The following is a 15,950-nucleotide window of genomic DNA, read 5'->3' on the forward strand; positions in this document are numbered from 1 at the left end:
AAGGATATATCTGGAAAAGCATATTTATGAAAAATTTTCTTTAAAATGTTTGAAAAGGTACTCCAAAAAAAAAAAAAAATAGCAAATTAAATTATTGGCCAATGCTAGCCACTACTTTCCCCATCTTTGTGGCGACATTTGTATAACGTGAAGGACTCGTGTTGTGATGCGTCATCGATCCTCCACCATGGATTGCGTCGAAACTTCTACGAAAGACTGTCACTGTCTGCCACAATCGAATTACGCAGCTTGTGCTGCAAAATCACCTTGTCGTGCCTCGTTTGACTCAAACGTTTCAACTGAGTTCGGTTGCAGCAGCAAATAATACACCACACCCAGCTGGTCCCACCAGTCCAGATAGAAAAACTTTTCACCAAAATATTTCCAATTAAAATTTTAATTGAATTTTCAAAAATATTCAATTGAAAAATTTATTGATTCAACCAATTTTTTATTTAAAACAAAAACTAATCACAAGAATTAATAATATCAATTAATGTTTTAATTGGATCGACGCGGAAAACTGTATTGCCTACCGCCTATTGCTATAGTTCAATGATGGAAATTGCAGTACTATAGTACTTTTTTCAATACATTTTCACCCAGTAGTCAGTACCGTAGTAGCTCCGCGAATGATTTAGTACCTTTTGTGTAGACATTTATGAGCCGTTATCAGATTTATGGTACAATATTTATGACAAAATATTTTAATATTTTGAGAAATTCTTTAGTAAACTTATTTGCTAATAGCCCCATACAAATTTGGCAAAACATACAAGTTCATGCGGGAAGAAAATCTCAATTTTGTAAAAGCCATAGACAAAAACATGAGTTTATTGAATTTCAAGAATGTATTATTCGCAAAAAGCATGCGATTCTATATTACGCTTCCAAACGAACACTTTCTAAATAAGAAGTTATCGTGTGTACTAAAATAATGCGAACCATTACAGTCACGTTCGAAACTTGGGACAAAAATAATCTACCAACATTTGGAAGAAATCTTACCAAAAACTACCAAAAAATAATATTAGGCAAAAATTTATTTCTTCAGAAAGTTTTGACGAAATTTTATTTCTACAGAAAATTTTGTCAAAATGTTTTTCTTTTGGAAAATTTCGTCAAAATTTTATTTCTAAAAAAAATTTTTGTCACAATTTTATTTCTATAGAAAATTTTTGTCACAATTTTATTTCTATAGAAAATGTTAGCAAAATTTTATTTCTATAGAAAATTTTTGTCACAATTTTATTTCTATAGAAAATGTTAGCAAAATTTTATTTCTATATAAAATTTTGTGAAAATTTTATTTCTATAGAAAATTTTGTCAAAATTGTATTTCTATAGAAAATTTTGTCAAAATTTTATTTCTTTATTTCTATAAAAAAAGTTTATCAAAATTTTATTTCTATAGAAAATTTTGTCAAAATGTTTTTCTTTTGGAAAATATCGTCAAAATTTTATTGCGATAGAATTTTGTTTTCAAAATTTTATTTTGATAGAAATTTTTTTCAAAATTCTATTTCTATAGAACATTTTGTAAATTTTTGTTTTCTATCGAAAGTTTTGTAATTTTTTTTGTATAGAAAATTTTGTCAATACATTATTTCTAATTTTCTTTGTTGAAATTTAATGAAAAATACTTTTTAGCTCAAAACAAGTATATACGGCCGTAAGTTCGACCAGGCCGAATCTTATGTACCCTCCACCATGGATTGCATAGAAACTTGTACTAAAGACTGTCATCCACAATCGAATTACTTGGGTTGCGGTAACACTTGCCGATGGCAAGGTATCTTAAAACTTCTTCTCAATTGTAAGTTAGTCCATACGGGGGATTTATTAAACAAAAAAAGAGAAAAGAAACAAAAAAACAAAAAACCCGATAGAAAAAAATTCCTATGAAATAATCAACAAGTATATACGGCCGTAAGTTCGGCCAGGCCGAATCTTATGTTCCCTCCACCATGGATTGCGTCGAAACTTCTACGAAAGACTGTCATCCACAATCGAATTACTTGGGTTGTGGTATCTTACAACTTCTTAACATCGTTTTCTAAATTATGAGTTAGTCCATGCGTGGTACAGAGCCAGAATTGAAATATGGGGGTCGCTTATATGGGGACTATATACAATTATGAACTTGATATGGACAAATTTTTTCTGATTGGGGATCGAGTTATCTGAGGGCTATATATAACTATAGACCGATATGGACCTAGTTAGGCATGGTTGTTAACTGCCTAGTATATGGCACAATGTACCAAATGTCAATTGACTCCGATGAAATTTGCTCCTCCAAGAGGCTCCAAAACCAAATCTCGGGATCGGTTTATATGGGGGCTATATATAATTATGGACCGATTTCGACTAATTTTTGCATGGATGTTTGAGGCCATATATTACCACCACGTACCAAATTTCAAATGAATCAGATGAATTTTGGTCTTCCAAGAGGCTCCGGAGGTCAAATCTGGTGACCGATATATATGGGGGCTATGTATAATTATGGACCGATATGGACCATTTTTTGCATGGTCATCAGAGACCATATACTAACACCATGTACCAAATTTCAGCCGGATCGGATGAATTTTGCTTCTCTTAGAGGCTCCGCAAGCCAAATCGGGGGATTGGTTTATATGGTTTATATGTACCAAATTTCAGCCGGATCGGATGAAATTTGCTTCTTTAGAGTCCCCGCAATCCAAATTTGGGGGTTCGTTTATATGGGGGCTATACGTAAAAGTGGACCGATATGGCCCATTTTCAATACCATCCGACCTACATCAATAACAACAACTTGTGCCAAGTTTCCAGTCGATAGCTTATTTCGTTCGGAAGTTAGCGTGATTTCAACAGACGGACGGACATGCTTAGATCGACTCAGAATTTCACCACGACCCAGAATATGGTGGAGGGTATAAAAATACCTTTTTTGGACTTTCATAAAAATTGTATTTGCATTCCCTGTTCGGTATTCAATTTAAACAACATTCGCAATCGTTTAAAATCAGCTGTGTTGTTTTCGGAGCAGATAAAAATAAATACATCGTCAAGTAAACAACAAAAATTTGTTGGTTGTTTACTTTCTTGAATGCTTTGCCGTTATCAGCATAAAATTGCATTCATGCTAAATTGTGTTATTAATGATGCAGGTTACTTTTAATAAAAAAAAATTATTCTTTTGCTATTACAAAATCGAATTTTGCAATATATTACATGAATATCACCTATTTTTGTCTTCCTGCTATGTGCATTTCTTCTAAATTATCAAAAAAATTGCAATTTCATAAACTGGTTTTGTACAATTTTTCCATGCCATACTTTGAAATTTCGTTGATTTTATTTTTTTTTTTATTTATTTATTTATTTTTTTTTTGAGGGAAGGACCAATACCAAGTTAACTCATTTTCTTCTTTCCTTATATATTTTAGTGTTCGCCTGCCGCTTATCGTTTTGGTTGTGTCTTCAATGAAATACTAAAATTCTATTTGCCCATTGTATTGTATTTGTACTGTACAAACACACATGCGTTTGTTTTATAGATTATACAGTACAATAAGTACTGTATCATTAGTTTAATATGAGTTGTATTCATACTCGTAATTTTACTTCGAACTGGAAAACTCCTATCTAACGATCTCCGTAGTATAAGCATCGGTGGTTCAGTGGTAGAATGCTCGCCTGCCACGCGGGCGGCCCGGGTTCGATTCCCGGCCGATGCAAATTAATTTTAGTTAGTTTTTAAGCACAATTTTCCTTTTTTTAAATTAAAAATTAATTTATAAAAAAAAAAAATAATTGACGCCCGAGCAGGGACTTGAACCCTGGACCCTTGGATTAAAAGTCCAATGCTCTACCGACTGAGCTACCCGGGCCTTGCTAAGCTATCGGTCTAGATTCTCATCTGATCTTCTATGTAGAATTGGAAACGAGCTTAGAACTGATTAAAACTCGAAATTATTAATTTTTATTTTTTTTTTATTGGAATTTTGTTTTATGAGAATTTATCAAATTTATTCAAGGGAAAAATAGAACTAAATTTAATAATAACTAATCGTATAAAACTATTAAATGTAATGCAAATGTTGGTGTTTTTTGTATTATGTGCTTGTGTGTCTGCATACTTAAATTTAATTAATTAAATTTTTTAAAAAATAAAATATAATTCTACTAAAATTTAATGTGCATATATTTACGTAAATATTTCATAGATGGCTTTAAACAATTTTTAGATAAACTTAAAATCTAAAATACATATTATAGTTCTTGTAATATAACAATGCAATGAAAAGTTCAAGGCTATATTTAGCGTGAAAATGTTATTAAAAAAAATATCTAACTAAACATTTATCAGTAATCAAAATATGTCAGAATTTAAGGAAACAAACAAATACATTGATTTATTAGAAATTAAAGTCTATTTTAAGGCTTTTCGTTTTAGGGATTACATCTACAAACACAACACGATGGAAACAGGAACCAATCCATGAATATTCCTTTACAATCATTGTCGGGATCATAGGCCAAGAGTCGATGCCATTTGTATTTCTGTTCGCAACCACATTCGCCTATACAACGAGGCGTTTGGGCTTTCCTAGGAAAAAAAAATTAAAGTTTAAGAAAAAATTCGCCAAAATATATTATATTTTTTTTTAATAAAACAAAAGAATTAATCATTAACTATTTTTATATACACTTACGAGCATATTTCCTGATGTATAGCCTGCTCAAAATGTTGTGTATTCACAATTGCCCTTATTTTACCAGCAGAATTTGAAGCCCAATATGGTGTAACAATTTCCACCTTAGATTCACAGGCATCCAATCTGAAAATAGAAAAAAATAAGTATGCCTTTAGAAATAGCAACCAATTAGGTTTATTTAGAATTTAAAGATAATTTAAAATTAGAGCTGTCATTGGGGATCGATTTTTATAAATCCCGGGATTTCAAAATATAGAATCCCGGGATCCGGGGATTTTGCGGGATTTTGTTTTTTGGATCCCGAAATTTTTAGGAATCTTTTAATATTTTAAGTAAAAGCAATCTACAGCGCCAAAAATTTTGGTAAATTAAACCAATTTAATTCAATAGTATACCTCTATACCTCATGTATAATAAATTCTTACTCCAGGTGTACCATTAATGTTTATTAACTCAATTTGTCGGTTATGAAATCTAAGGACAGTTTGCACTAAATGAAGAAGAAAAAAATAATGCTAAAAACCCACAAATTTAACAATTTGGAATCAGTTTTTCGGGATCCCGAAAAATCCCGGGATTCAAAATAAAAAATCCCGGTTGACAGCCCTATTTAAAATATATAGAGATAATAATGCTGTCGACTGTCGATAGGCGAGTTAAAGTATTCTTGGGTTGTGGTAATACTTGCCGATGGCAAGGTATTATATGACTCCTTAACATCGTCTTCTAAATTGGAAGTTAGTTCCATACTGGGTGTATATTATTACACCGACATGCACTTGGGGTTTATCTGAGTGCTATATATAACTATATACCGATATTTGACATGGTTGTTAGCGGCCACATACTTGCACAATGTACCAAATTTCAACCGAATCGGATGAATTTTGCTCCTTCAAGAGACTCCGGAAGTCAAACCTGGGGATCGGTTTATATAATACAAAATTTCACCTGAATCGGATGAAATTTGCTCCTTCAAGGGGATTCAAAACCAAATCTGGGGATCGGTTTATATGGAAGCTATATATGATTATGGATCGATATGGATCAATTTTGGCATGGTTGGTAAAGACCATATACTAACACCACGTACCACATTTCAACCGAGTCGGATGAATTTTGCGTCTCCAAAAAGCTCTGGACTTCATATCTGGGGACCGGTTACTATGGGGGCTATATATAATTATGGACTGATATGGACCAATTTTTGCATGGTTATTAGAGACTATACACTTACGCCGCATACCAAATTTCAACCGAGTCGGATGAAATTTGCTCCTCCAAGAGGCTCCGGAGCTCAAATCTGGGGATCGGTTTATATGGGGGCTATATATAATTATAGACCGATATGGACCAATTTTTGCATGGTTGTTAGAGACTATATACTTACACCTTGTATCAAATTTCAACTGGATCGGATAAATTTTGCTCCTCTGGAATTTTACCTCCAAGAGGTAAAATTTGGGGATCGATTCTGAAGGTAAAATTTGAGGATCGGTTTATATGGAAGCTATATATAATTATGGACCGATATGGATACATTTTTGCATGGTTGTTAGATTCCATATACTAACACGACATAACAAATTTCAATCGGATCGGATGAAATTTGCTCCTCCAAGAGGCTCCGGAGCTTAAATCTGGGGATCGGTTTATATGGGGTCTATATATAATTATGAACCGATATGTACCAATTTTTGCTTGGTTGTTAGAGACCATATACTAACACCTCGTACCAAGTTTCAACCGGATCGGATAAGTTTTGCTCCCTCAAGAGGCTCGGGAGGTCAAATCTGGCGATTGGTTTATATGGGAGCTATAAATAATTATAGGCCGATATGGATCAATTTTTGCATGGTTTTTATAGACCATATACTAACACCTTATACCAAATTTCAAAATTTGAGGATCGGTTTATATGGAAGCTATATATACTTATGAACCGATATGGACCAATTTTTGCTTCGTTATTAGAGACTATATACTAACACCACGTACCAAGTTTCAACCGAATCGGATGAATGTTGCTCTCTCAAGAGGCTCCGGAGGTCAAATCTGGCGATCGGTTTATATGGGGGCTATATATAATTATAGACCGATATGGATCAATTTTTGCATGGTTTTTAGAGACCATATACTAACACCACGTACCAAATTTCAGCCGGATCGGATGAATTTTGCTCCCTCAAGAGGCTCCGGAGGTCAAATCTGGCGATCGTTTTATATGGGGGCTATATATAATTATAGGCCGATATGAATCAATTTTTGCATGGTTTTTATAGACCATATACTAACACCTTATACCAAATTTCAACCGAATCGGATGAAATTTGCTCCTCCAAGAGGTAAAATTTGGGGATCGGTTCCGGAGGTAAAATTTGAGGATCGGTTTATATGGAAGCTATATATAATTATGGACCGATATGGACCAATTTTTGCTTGGTTGTTAGAGACCATATACTAACACCACGTACCAAGTTTCAACCGGATCGGATGAATTTTGCTCCCTCAAGAGGCTCCGGAGATCAAATCTGGCGATCGGTTTATATGGGGGCTACATATAATTATAGACCGATATGGATCAATTTTTGCATGGTTTTTAGAGACCATATACTAACACCACGTACCAAATTTCAGCCGGATCGGATGAAATTTGCTTCTCTAAGAGGCTCCGTAAGGCAAATCTTGGGGTTGGCTTGTATGTAGGTTATACGTAAAAGTGGTCCAATATGGCCCATTTGCAATACCATCCGATCTACATCAATGACTACTACTTATGCCAAGTTTCAAGTTGATAGCCTGTTTCGATCAGAAGTTGGCGTGATTTCAACAGACGGACGGAATGACATGCTTATATAGACTCAGAATTTCACCACGACCGAGAATATATATATTTTATGGGGTCTTAGAGCAATATTTCGATGTGTTACAAACGGAATGACAAAGTTAATATACCCCTCATCCTATGGTGGAGGGTATAAACAAATGGTAGCACTTAGTCCAAATCAACTTTAACCCGAATCGATCCAGAACTTTTTTTTTTTAATTTTTCGGAAATATTTCATAGGACATTTATGTAGGTCCTAGGGATTATAAATCGATTTTTTTTTTCATTTTGCCCTTTCAGATCGAAAGATATAGGGTGTGACCATATGGTAACACTGGGCTGATTCGGGTTAAGAAGAAAAGAACCCCCAAGAAAATTAACACAAAAATAAATTAGAAAGTAATTTGATATCGCTATTTTACCCAAAAAAAAAAACAACAAAAAAGATTTTAAGGATTTTTATTATGCTAGGTATATTTTCGTACCATTGTGTTAATTTTTGTACTTCATTGTTTTAAGTAACTTCTCAAAATATCAATCCTATTAAGTTTCATCAAATAAACGCGATGAAAAACATCTCTCACAGTCGACAATGGTTTAAGGGTCATTTACACTGAATAAAGGCTCCAATTTATTAATAAAAAAATCTTAAAAGGCCACAAATTTAAGAAATTTCGATTATTTCTTCGGGATCCCGAAAAATCCCGGGATTCAAAAAATCCCGGGATTCGGGATTAATTCCTTCCTGAAAATCCTGGAATTTTGGGACGGTATTTTTATCGTATGACATCGCTAGTTACTATCTTTACTTATATTCACAAGTGAATATAGCTAGAGGAATAATACATAATATTATTACTATTTCAGTTTTTGATTTGTTCTTACCTTCCTGTTGGTGAAGCTCCACCACCACCAGGTCCATTCGACTGTTTGGCATTTCGATTGCCCTGATTTCTATTACCCTGATTGGCTTGACGTTTATTTCGCAATTTTCCAAAATAACTTTCACCCTCTTCTTCGGCATGGGGTTCGACCTCATCATCGGCCACAAATGATGGATAAGCTCCGGGTGGTAAGAAAATATCCGGTTCATCAATGAAACGTCTTTTTCTCTTCTTCGTCTGTTGTCTGGGTCCACCATTATCCATATTCATTTCAAAATCACCATACATGCGACGCATTAAGGCTTTATTATCATCAATGAAACGTTCAATTTTTTCACTGAAAAAAATAGAGATAAAAAATCATTAAGATACAAATATTACTCATGTTTAAATTAAAATTACTTAATATACGTAGGCTTTTCTATATGTATATATTTTTATTTTCCTCTTGGTAATAATTCATTATTATTTTGCCGTATAGGACAATTTACTTTTAATGACACTATAAATACTCAAATAACGCCCACTGGGGGAAACCTCTCATATTTAGCCATTATTCATTGTAACTGTCAAGATATGCACTTGAACGCGTTGAACCATTGTAATATACGGTATGTGATTACGTTTCTACTTTACGATTGAATAATTTAATTAAAGGCTTGATCAAACTAGTAATGTCATGTTTTGGCTTAACACAGTAATGTGTGGTTCAGACACATAAAAAGTTGTTGTTGAATTGTTGGGGAATACGTGTCATGTGATGATGGCATCCCTAATGCCCATTAACACAAGGACGAGCGTTTTTCGCCAATTCAATTTGATAATACGTTCACACTATCTATACTCGATCGAATCCCACGTTTTCGAGATTTGCAAATTTATGTCATGTGGCCCTTGATTACATATGGGACACACGACAGCTACGCTGCTATCAATCACTGATAAGTATGAATTGAGGCGGCTGCACTTGCCTGATCTTAGTTGGGCCAAAACTACCCTTGTCTGCCGTAGGAGGTCTCTCTCTTCCGGTGCAATGGGCGGCGGTCGGACTCTGAGAACAGGATTAACCTTGTAGGTTCTCACCGCTTCAGCTACAGTATCCTCATGAATCCTGTTCAGACCTGTCTGGTATGCTGCCTGATCTAGATGCTCCCTTTTGTAACGCTGGATCTCTGGCTCTAGAAGGTGAAGATCAACCCTTACATTCCTGGGTGGAGGTTGTCTATCCACAAGATGGTGATTCGGATGGCAACCCAACTTCGATGGCAACCCAAGAGGTACTGCTTTGACAACATGTAGTTGTGTCGACGCACTGGGATGATCTTGGTCTCCGCATAAAGGTGATCCAGGGGTGTACTGCGGAGACATCCTGTTGCGGTTCTAAGGGCAAAATTTAGTGTCAGCCGCCGCCGACAACAATGGGTCGGCTTCATTATCTGCTTCAAATTGATATAATAATGGATGATTGGCCGCCGCCGAAAATACATATTTATACCGGCTCAGCCGTCAAGCCCCCGGAGCCAAAAATTTAGTGTCAGACGCCGCCGACAAAAATTAACGGCTACATTTAAGTCGAGGTGAGTCGACATTATTGGCGGAAGCATATGCAGGTCAAAATTAATCGCCGATTAAAGCCACCGCCGATAATTTTTTGCCAGTCGACGCTGCCGCCAAATATGTCGGCTCATCTCGACTCAAATTTAGCCGCCAATTAATCAAACATATTGATTTATATCTGAAAAATGTATCAATAACTTTTATAATTTTTGCCAAAATGTTGAACCTTCTACCCGTCGGAGGCAAAAATTTAGTGTCAGCTGCCGCCAACAACAATGGGTCGGCTTCATTATCTGCTTCAAATTGATATAATAATGGATGATTGGCCGCCGCCGAAAATACATATTTATACCGGCTTAGCCGCCGGGAGGCAAAAATTTAGTGCCAGCCGCCGCCAACAAAAATTAACGGCTACATTTAAGTCGAGGTGAGTCGACATTATTGGCGGAGGCATATGCAGGTCGAAATTAATCTCTGTATTGATTACATCTTAGAATGTTTTTAAACGGGTTTTTAGTTGCTGAAGTCTTGATGAAATATTTGAAACCTAGAGAAATTTTTGATATTTTGATAATTCTGCCGTTGAACAGTCATTACTGGTCTTTGGTTAAGAACGCCATTTTTCAAATTTAGCCAAATCCTTTGAAAACATGTTTTGAGAACATATTGAATATAAAAATTTTTTAATACAATGTGGCAACTTGACCATCTGCTGGCATTGCGCTTGCAGCATGATCAACAACCGTTATGTAGCATCGGTGGTTCAGTGGTAGAATGCTCGCCTGCCACGCGGGCGGCCCGGGTTCGATTCCCGGCCGATGCAAATTAGCTTTTTTTTTTAGATTTAGATAAAAACGGAGGGGACACATTAATTTTATTTTACTTTGTGGAAAAGATTATGTTTTAGTTAAAGTATTCTCCATTTGATAAAGTCCCCTTCAACTTCCCAATATAACAAAATACGAGATGTTCTATAACAAAAATAGTGGTCTTATAAATTTTCTTAATTTTTTTGAAAAATATTTTTTGTAATATAATTTAGTTAATTTTTTTTTAATTGGATCTAAATTTCATTTCATTATAATATAAAAAACGTGGACTCGCCCGAGCAGGGACTTGAACCCTGGACCCTTGGATTAAAAGTCCAATGCTCTACCGACTGAGCTACCCGGGCTGACGAAAACACTTGGACTTATTTATGGAATATAAGTAAAAAACATGACTTCAAATTGGATAAAAAAATATTCTGACATATTCCTTTTTCCAAAGTGTATATACATTTTTAGTTATTCAGTAATATCATCAATATAAGAATGGATTGAAAAAAGTATGAGTTATCTAAAAGTGGTTTTATAATTAAGAACAAAAGATTACAATTTCAAAAATTTGTCCTTATTATTATTATTATTCCGAAAAAAATCGTGATACCGTTATATAGCATCGGTGGTTCAGTGGTAGAATGCTCGCCTGCCACGCGGGCGGCCCGGGTTCGATTCCCGGCCGATGCAGACACATTCTTTTATAATTCAAAAAACAAGAGTAAAGAGTTTCAAGTCGAAGTTTGTTGTCCGCATTATTAAATCAACAAACTTGGCTCTGTGATTTAAATTAATGCAAGGATGTCTAGGTTTCATTGTTCTCATATATTAATGAGAAAAAGTTTTCGCCCGAGCAGGGACTTGAACCCTGGACCCTTGGATTAAAAGTCCAATGCTCTACCGACTGAGCTACCCGGGCTACATAAACACGAGTTGAACAGTATATATCAGGATCTATTTTAATCGCGATCAACTTCGTCTAAAGTATATAATTGTCACGAGATAAGTCTATAGCATATCTTCAATACTTCATGCAAAATTAATAAAACTAAATTTAGCCTATGTTCCATTAACATAAATGATTTTGTTAAGGGTTGTGATGGAATGTTACGAATATAAAACAATTTGAGTTTTGATGTCCAATTAATTCCCTTAGTCAGACAGGGTGTATATAATTGAAATGAATTTCTCTAACTACCACAGGCATGGGGAGAAGAACAACATCCCTTTAGAAAGGTTACCGAGCGATAGGTGAGTCATTTTTCGCGACGAATAAATACAATGGCCTTGTCGGCACAAAAATGTCCTCTTTTCATGTTTCCTAAAGTTTTTGGTGTCAATATACCATGTTTGTGGAAATGTTTTTAAGAGATGGCAACACTTTCCTGTTTTACGCCAAGGAATTATTGTGGTCAAAAATTCATTTTACCGCCATTACCGCCCTCTGTCCGCATATGAGGACACCTGTTTAAAGTCAAACAACTATGAGCTACCCGTTATTGTTGTTATTTTAAATACACGTATGGCCAGTGTTGCCAGTATTTTTCTGACTCTTGTCCCCAAAATATAATGTTTTCGTCCCCAAAAATCCGCAATTTAAACTTAATTCCTTACAAAAATCCCCAGTTTTTTTTTTGAAAAAAATAAATATAGCAAAAGTAGTACTTTGTAATTCGTTAAATTGGCCCTGTAAAGGCTTTGAATTGCTTAAATAAATGGAAATAAATAAATAAAGGCTCTGCTGCAGAAAATCAGTAATACTTTTAAAAATTTAAATTTTGTCAAATCCAGAAAGCTGCAATAAGATCAAAATTTCGAACCACAACACCAAGAGACTGAAGATCGTCTTCCAAATGCTGGCGATATGATAATGGGAGTTCGGTCACCTTGTATTTATGAACGAAAATTTACTTCTAAATATTCAAGTAGTAAAATTGAGTGATAACACGTTGCCAAAGTTGGTAGAATTTTACCAGAAATGGTAGATTTTTTATTGTTTTCTAGATTGGTAGAATTTTTGATGTTTTGGTAGATTGTGCAAAGACGTACTTCATAAATTTTCTATAAAAATAAGCAAAATTTTCTATATAGAAATAACATTTTGAGAAATTTTTCTACATAGAAATAAAAGTTTAACAAAATTTTCTATAGAAATGAAATTTTGATAAATTTTTCTATAGGAATAAAATTTCGACAAAATTTTCTTTAGACCTAAAATTTTGACAACTTATTCTTCAGAAATAAAATTTTGACAAAATTTTCTATAGAAATAACATTTTGACAAAATTTTCTATAGAAATAAAAATTTGACAAAATTTTCTATAGAAAGAAAAGTTTAACAACATATTCTTCAGAAATAAAACTTTGGCAAAATTTTCTACAGAAATAAAATTTTGCCAAAATTTTATAAAGAAATAAAATTTTGACAAAATTTCTATAGAAATAAAGTTTTGGCAAAATTTTCTATAGAAATAAAATTTTGACAAAGTTTTCTATAGAAATAAAATTTTAACAACATATTCTTCAGAAATGAAAATGTGACAAAATTTTCTATAGAAATAAAAATTTGACAAAATTTTGTATAGAAATAAAATTTTGACAAAATTTTCTACAGAAATAACATTTGACAAAATTTTCTTTATAGAAATAAATTTTTGATAAAATTTTCGATAGAAATAACATTTTGACAAAATTTTCTATAGAAATAAAATTTTGAGAAATTTTTCTACATAGAAATAAAATTTTGACAAAATTTTCTATAGAAATAAAATTTTGACAAAATTTTCTATAAAAATAAAATTGTTACAAAATTTTCTATACAAAAAATATTTTGACACAATTTTCTATAGAAATAAAATGTTGACAATATAGGAAGCTACAATAAGATCAAGATTTCGAACCACAACACCAAGAGACTGAAGATCGTCTTCTAAATGCTGGCAATATGATAATGGGAGTTCGGTCACCTTGTATTTATGAACGAAAATCTACTTCTAAATGTTCAAGTAGTAAAATTGGATGGTAACACGTTGTCAAAGTTGGTAGAATTCTACCAGAAATGGTAGAATTTTTGATGTTTTGGTAGATTTAGACAAAATTTTCTATGACAAAGAAAATTTTGACAAAATTTTCTATAGAAATAAAATTTTGACAAAGTTTTCTATAGAAATAAAATGTTGACAAAATTTTCTATAGAAATAAAATTTTGACAAAATTTTCTTTATAGAAATAAAATTTTGACAAAATTGTCTTTATAGAAATAAAATTGTTACAAAATTTTCTATATAAAAAACATTTTCACACAATTTTCTATAGAAATAAAATGTTGTCAATATTTTCTTTATAGAAATAAAATTTTGATAAAATTTTCTATAGAAATAACATTTTGACGAAATTTTCTATAGAAATAAAATTTTGCGAATTTTTTCTACATAGAGATAAAATTTTGACAAAATTTTCTATAGAAATAAAATTGTTACAAAATTTTCTAATCAAATAACATTTTGACATAATTTTCTATAGAAATAAAATTTTGACATAATTTTCTATAGAAGTACAATTTTGGCAAAATTTTCGATAGAAAGAAAATTTTTAAAGTAAAGACAACATTTTTGGAACCGGACATGCTTTTTTTTCAGTGTAGACTGTTTTTGTCTCAAGTTTCAACCGTGATGGTTCCCATTATTTTAGTACACGATCGAAAACTTCTTACCTAAAAAGTGTTCGTGTGGAAGCGTAATATAGAATCACAAGCTTATTCCGACCAAAATATTGTTGAAATTCAAGGGAATCATGTTATTGGCTCTGGCTTTTACAAAATCGAGATTTTCTTCCCGCATGAACTTATCTGTTTTGCCAAATTTGAAAAATACCATTAGCAAATAAGTATGTCAAAGACTTTCCCAAAATATTAAAATATTTCGTCAAAACTATTGTACCATAAATCTGATATCGGCTCAAAACTGTATTCACAAAAAGGTACTGAATCATTCGCGGGGGTACTTCGCTACTGACCAGGGTGAATAGGTTTTGAAAAAAGTACTATAGTACTGCATTTTTCATCCCTGGAATGAAGTCGCAGAGTAGTGCCGCCAACTTGAAGTACTATACGACTATTACGACGGCTCGGACCGAATAAAATATATACGCTATTTTATTGAAATATATTTATTAACAATTGAAAAAGTCGCATCTGCTGTCATTGCGCTTACAGTCGTAGCATCGGTGGTTCAGTGGTAGAATGCTCGCCTGCCACGCGGGCGGCCCGGGTTCGATTCCCGGCCGATGCAATTTGGATTCTTTTACAAAATTAATATAACAATTAAATGGGAAGCTTTGATGAACACGAATTCTTACTAATTTAGGTCTGCACCTAAAAACCTACCATGTAAGAGACTTTCTATATATTCTTTTTATTCCATAAATAGTAAGCATATGTAAATTTCTTTTTTTAATCTACTAAAAATTGTTTCGCCCGAGCAGGGACTTGAACCCTGGACCCTTGGATTAAAAGTCCAATGCTCTACCGACTGAGCTACCCGGGCTGATAAGATCAACTAATGATAAAAATATCGGAATTGTAACATGGTCCTGTTCGATCAATATGATTTTTATATAAATGTGTTCGTTTCCAACTGGGAAAAATATTGGGCAATAAGATACCCCCCTGTTCCGAAATTCGCAATCGCAAAAATGTATCCTTTAACGAAAAAATAGTGATATGTTACTCTCGGACTCCAATACAATTTTAATTTAAACTTCTCATTAAAGAGAACTATATTACCAAGATTTAAGTTTAAAAGTTTCAGGTTTAAGAAATTATGGCCAAATTTTGCGATTCCGAAAATGGGGAATAATTCCACCGAAATATTGTGTAAGGCGACGAGAAAATTTATTTCGTCTTTGGAAATATGTTAATACTTCTCTCTATGTTATACAAAATGCTACACCACTTACATCAGGTTGATGACAACGTTTCCTCGGAATATGCTAAAGTTGTTATATGGAGCGATATGTGGCATCGGTGGTTCAGTGGTAGAATGCTCGCCTGCCACGCGGGCGGCCCGGGTTCGATTCCCGGCCGATGCAACCTACGATTCTTTTAATAATATTGCCTTCTAAAAGGTTTAGGAGCTTTGAATTCTTACATTACAGT

The 15,950-nt window shown here is 33.5% G+C and overlaps 1 protein-coding gene and 9 non-coding genes across 10 annotated transcripts in view; 5 read left to right on the forward strand and 5 right to left on the reverse strand.

Annotated features, from left to right (window-relative positions):
* Window positions 1-3,657: 3,657 nt before the first annotated feature.
* TRNAG-GCC (transfer RNA glycine (anticodon GCC)) lies at window positions 3,658-3,728 on the forward strand. The gene has a single exon. It is a non-coding gene; the product is annotated as a tRNA-Gly (tRNA).
* An 80-nt stretch (window positions 3,729-3,808) lies between these two features.
* Window positions 3,809-3,881, reverse strand: TRNAK-UUU (transfer RNA lysine (anticodon UUU)). The gene has a single exon. It is a non-coding gene; the product is annotated as a tRNA-Lys (tRNA).
* Window positions 3,882-3,993: 112 nt separating this feature from the next.
* spz3 (Spaetzle domain-containing protein 3) overlaps window positions 3,994-15,950 on the reverse strand; it is a 95,283-nt gene continuing 83,326 nt past the window's right edge. The window contains exons 4-6 of the mRNA XM_075297398.1: window positions 8,422-8,757; window positions 4,707-4,832; window positions 3,994-4,600 (exon numbers count right to left, since the gene is read on the reverse strand). Coding sequence (XP_075153513.1) covers window positions 4,444-4,600; window positions 4,707-4,832; window positions 8,422-8,757 — 619 coding nt within the window. The 3' untranslated portion in view covers window positions 3,994-4,443. The remainder of the gene's footprint in view (window positions 4,601-4,706; window positions 4,833-8,421; window positions 8,758-15,950) is intronic.
* On the forward strand, window positions 10,730-10,800 carry TRNAG-GCC (transfer RNA glycine (anticodon GCC)). The gene has a single exon. It is a non-coding gene; the product is annotated as a tRNA-Gly (tRNA).
* On the reverse strand, window positions 11,079-11,151 carry TRNAK-UUU (transfer RNA lysine (anticodon UUU)). Its single transcript has one exon. It is a non-coding gene; the product is annotated as a tRNA-Lys (tRNA).
* On the forward strand, window positions 11,415-11,485 carry TRNAG-GCC (transfer RNA glycine (anticodon GCC)). Its single transcript has one exon. It is a non-coding gene; the product is annotated as a tRNA-Gly (tRNA).
* Window positions 11,642-11,714, reverse strand: TRNAK-UUU (transfer RNA lysine (anticodon UUU)). The gene has a single exon. It is a non-coding gene; the product is annotated as a tRNA-Lys (tRNA).
* TRNAG-GCC (transfer RNA glycine (anticodon GCC)) lies at window positions 15,014-15,084 on the forward strand. The gene has a single exon. It is a non-coding gene; the product is annotated as a tRNA-Gly (tRNA).
* Window positions 15,267-15,339, reverse strand: TRNAK-UUU (transfer RNA lysine (anticodon UUU)). Its single transcript has one exon. It is a non-coding gene; the product is annotated as a tRNA-Lys (tRNA).
* TRNAG-GCC (transfer RNA glycine (anticodon GCC)) lies at window positions 15,813-15,883 on the forward strand. The gene has a single exon. It is a non-coding gene; the product is annotated as a tRNA-Gly (tRNA).

This window comes from Haematobia irritans, chromosome 2, assembly GCF_050003625.1.
Source record: "Haematobia irritans isolate KBUSLIRL chromosome 2, ASM5000362v1, whole genome shotgun sequence".
In the NCBI taxonomy this organism is placed as follows: Eukaryota; Metazoa; Arthropoda; class Insecta; order Diptera; family Muscidae; genus Haematobia; species Haematobia irritans.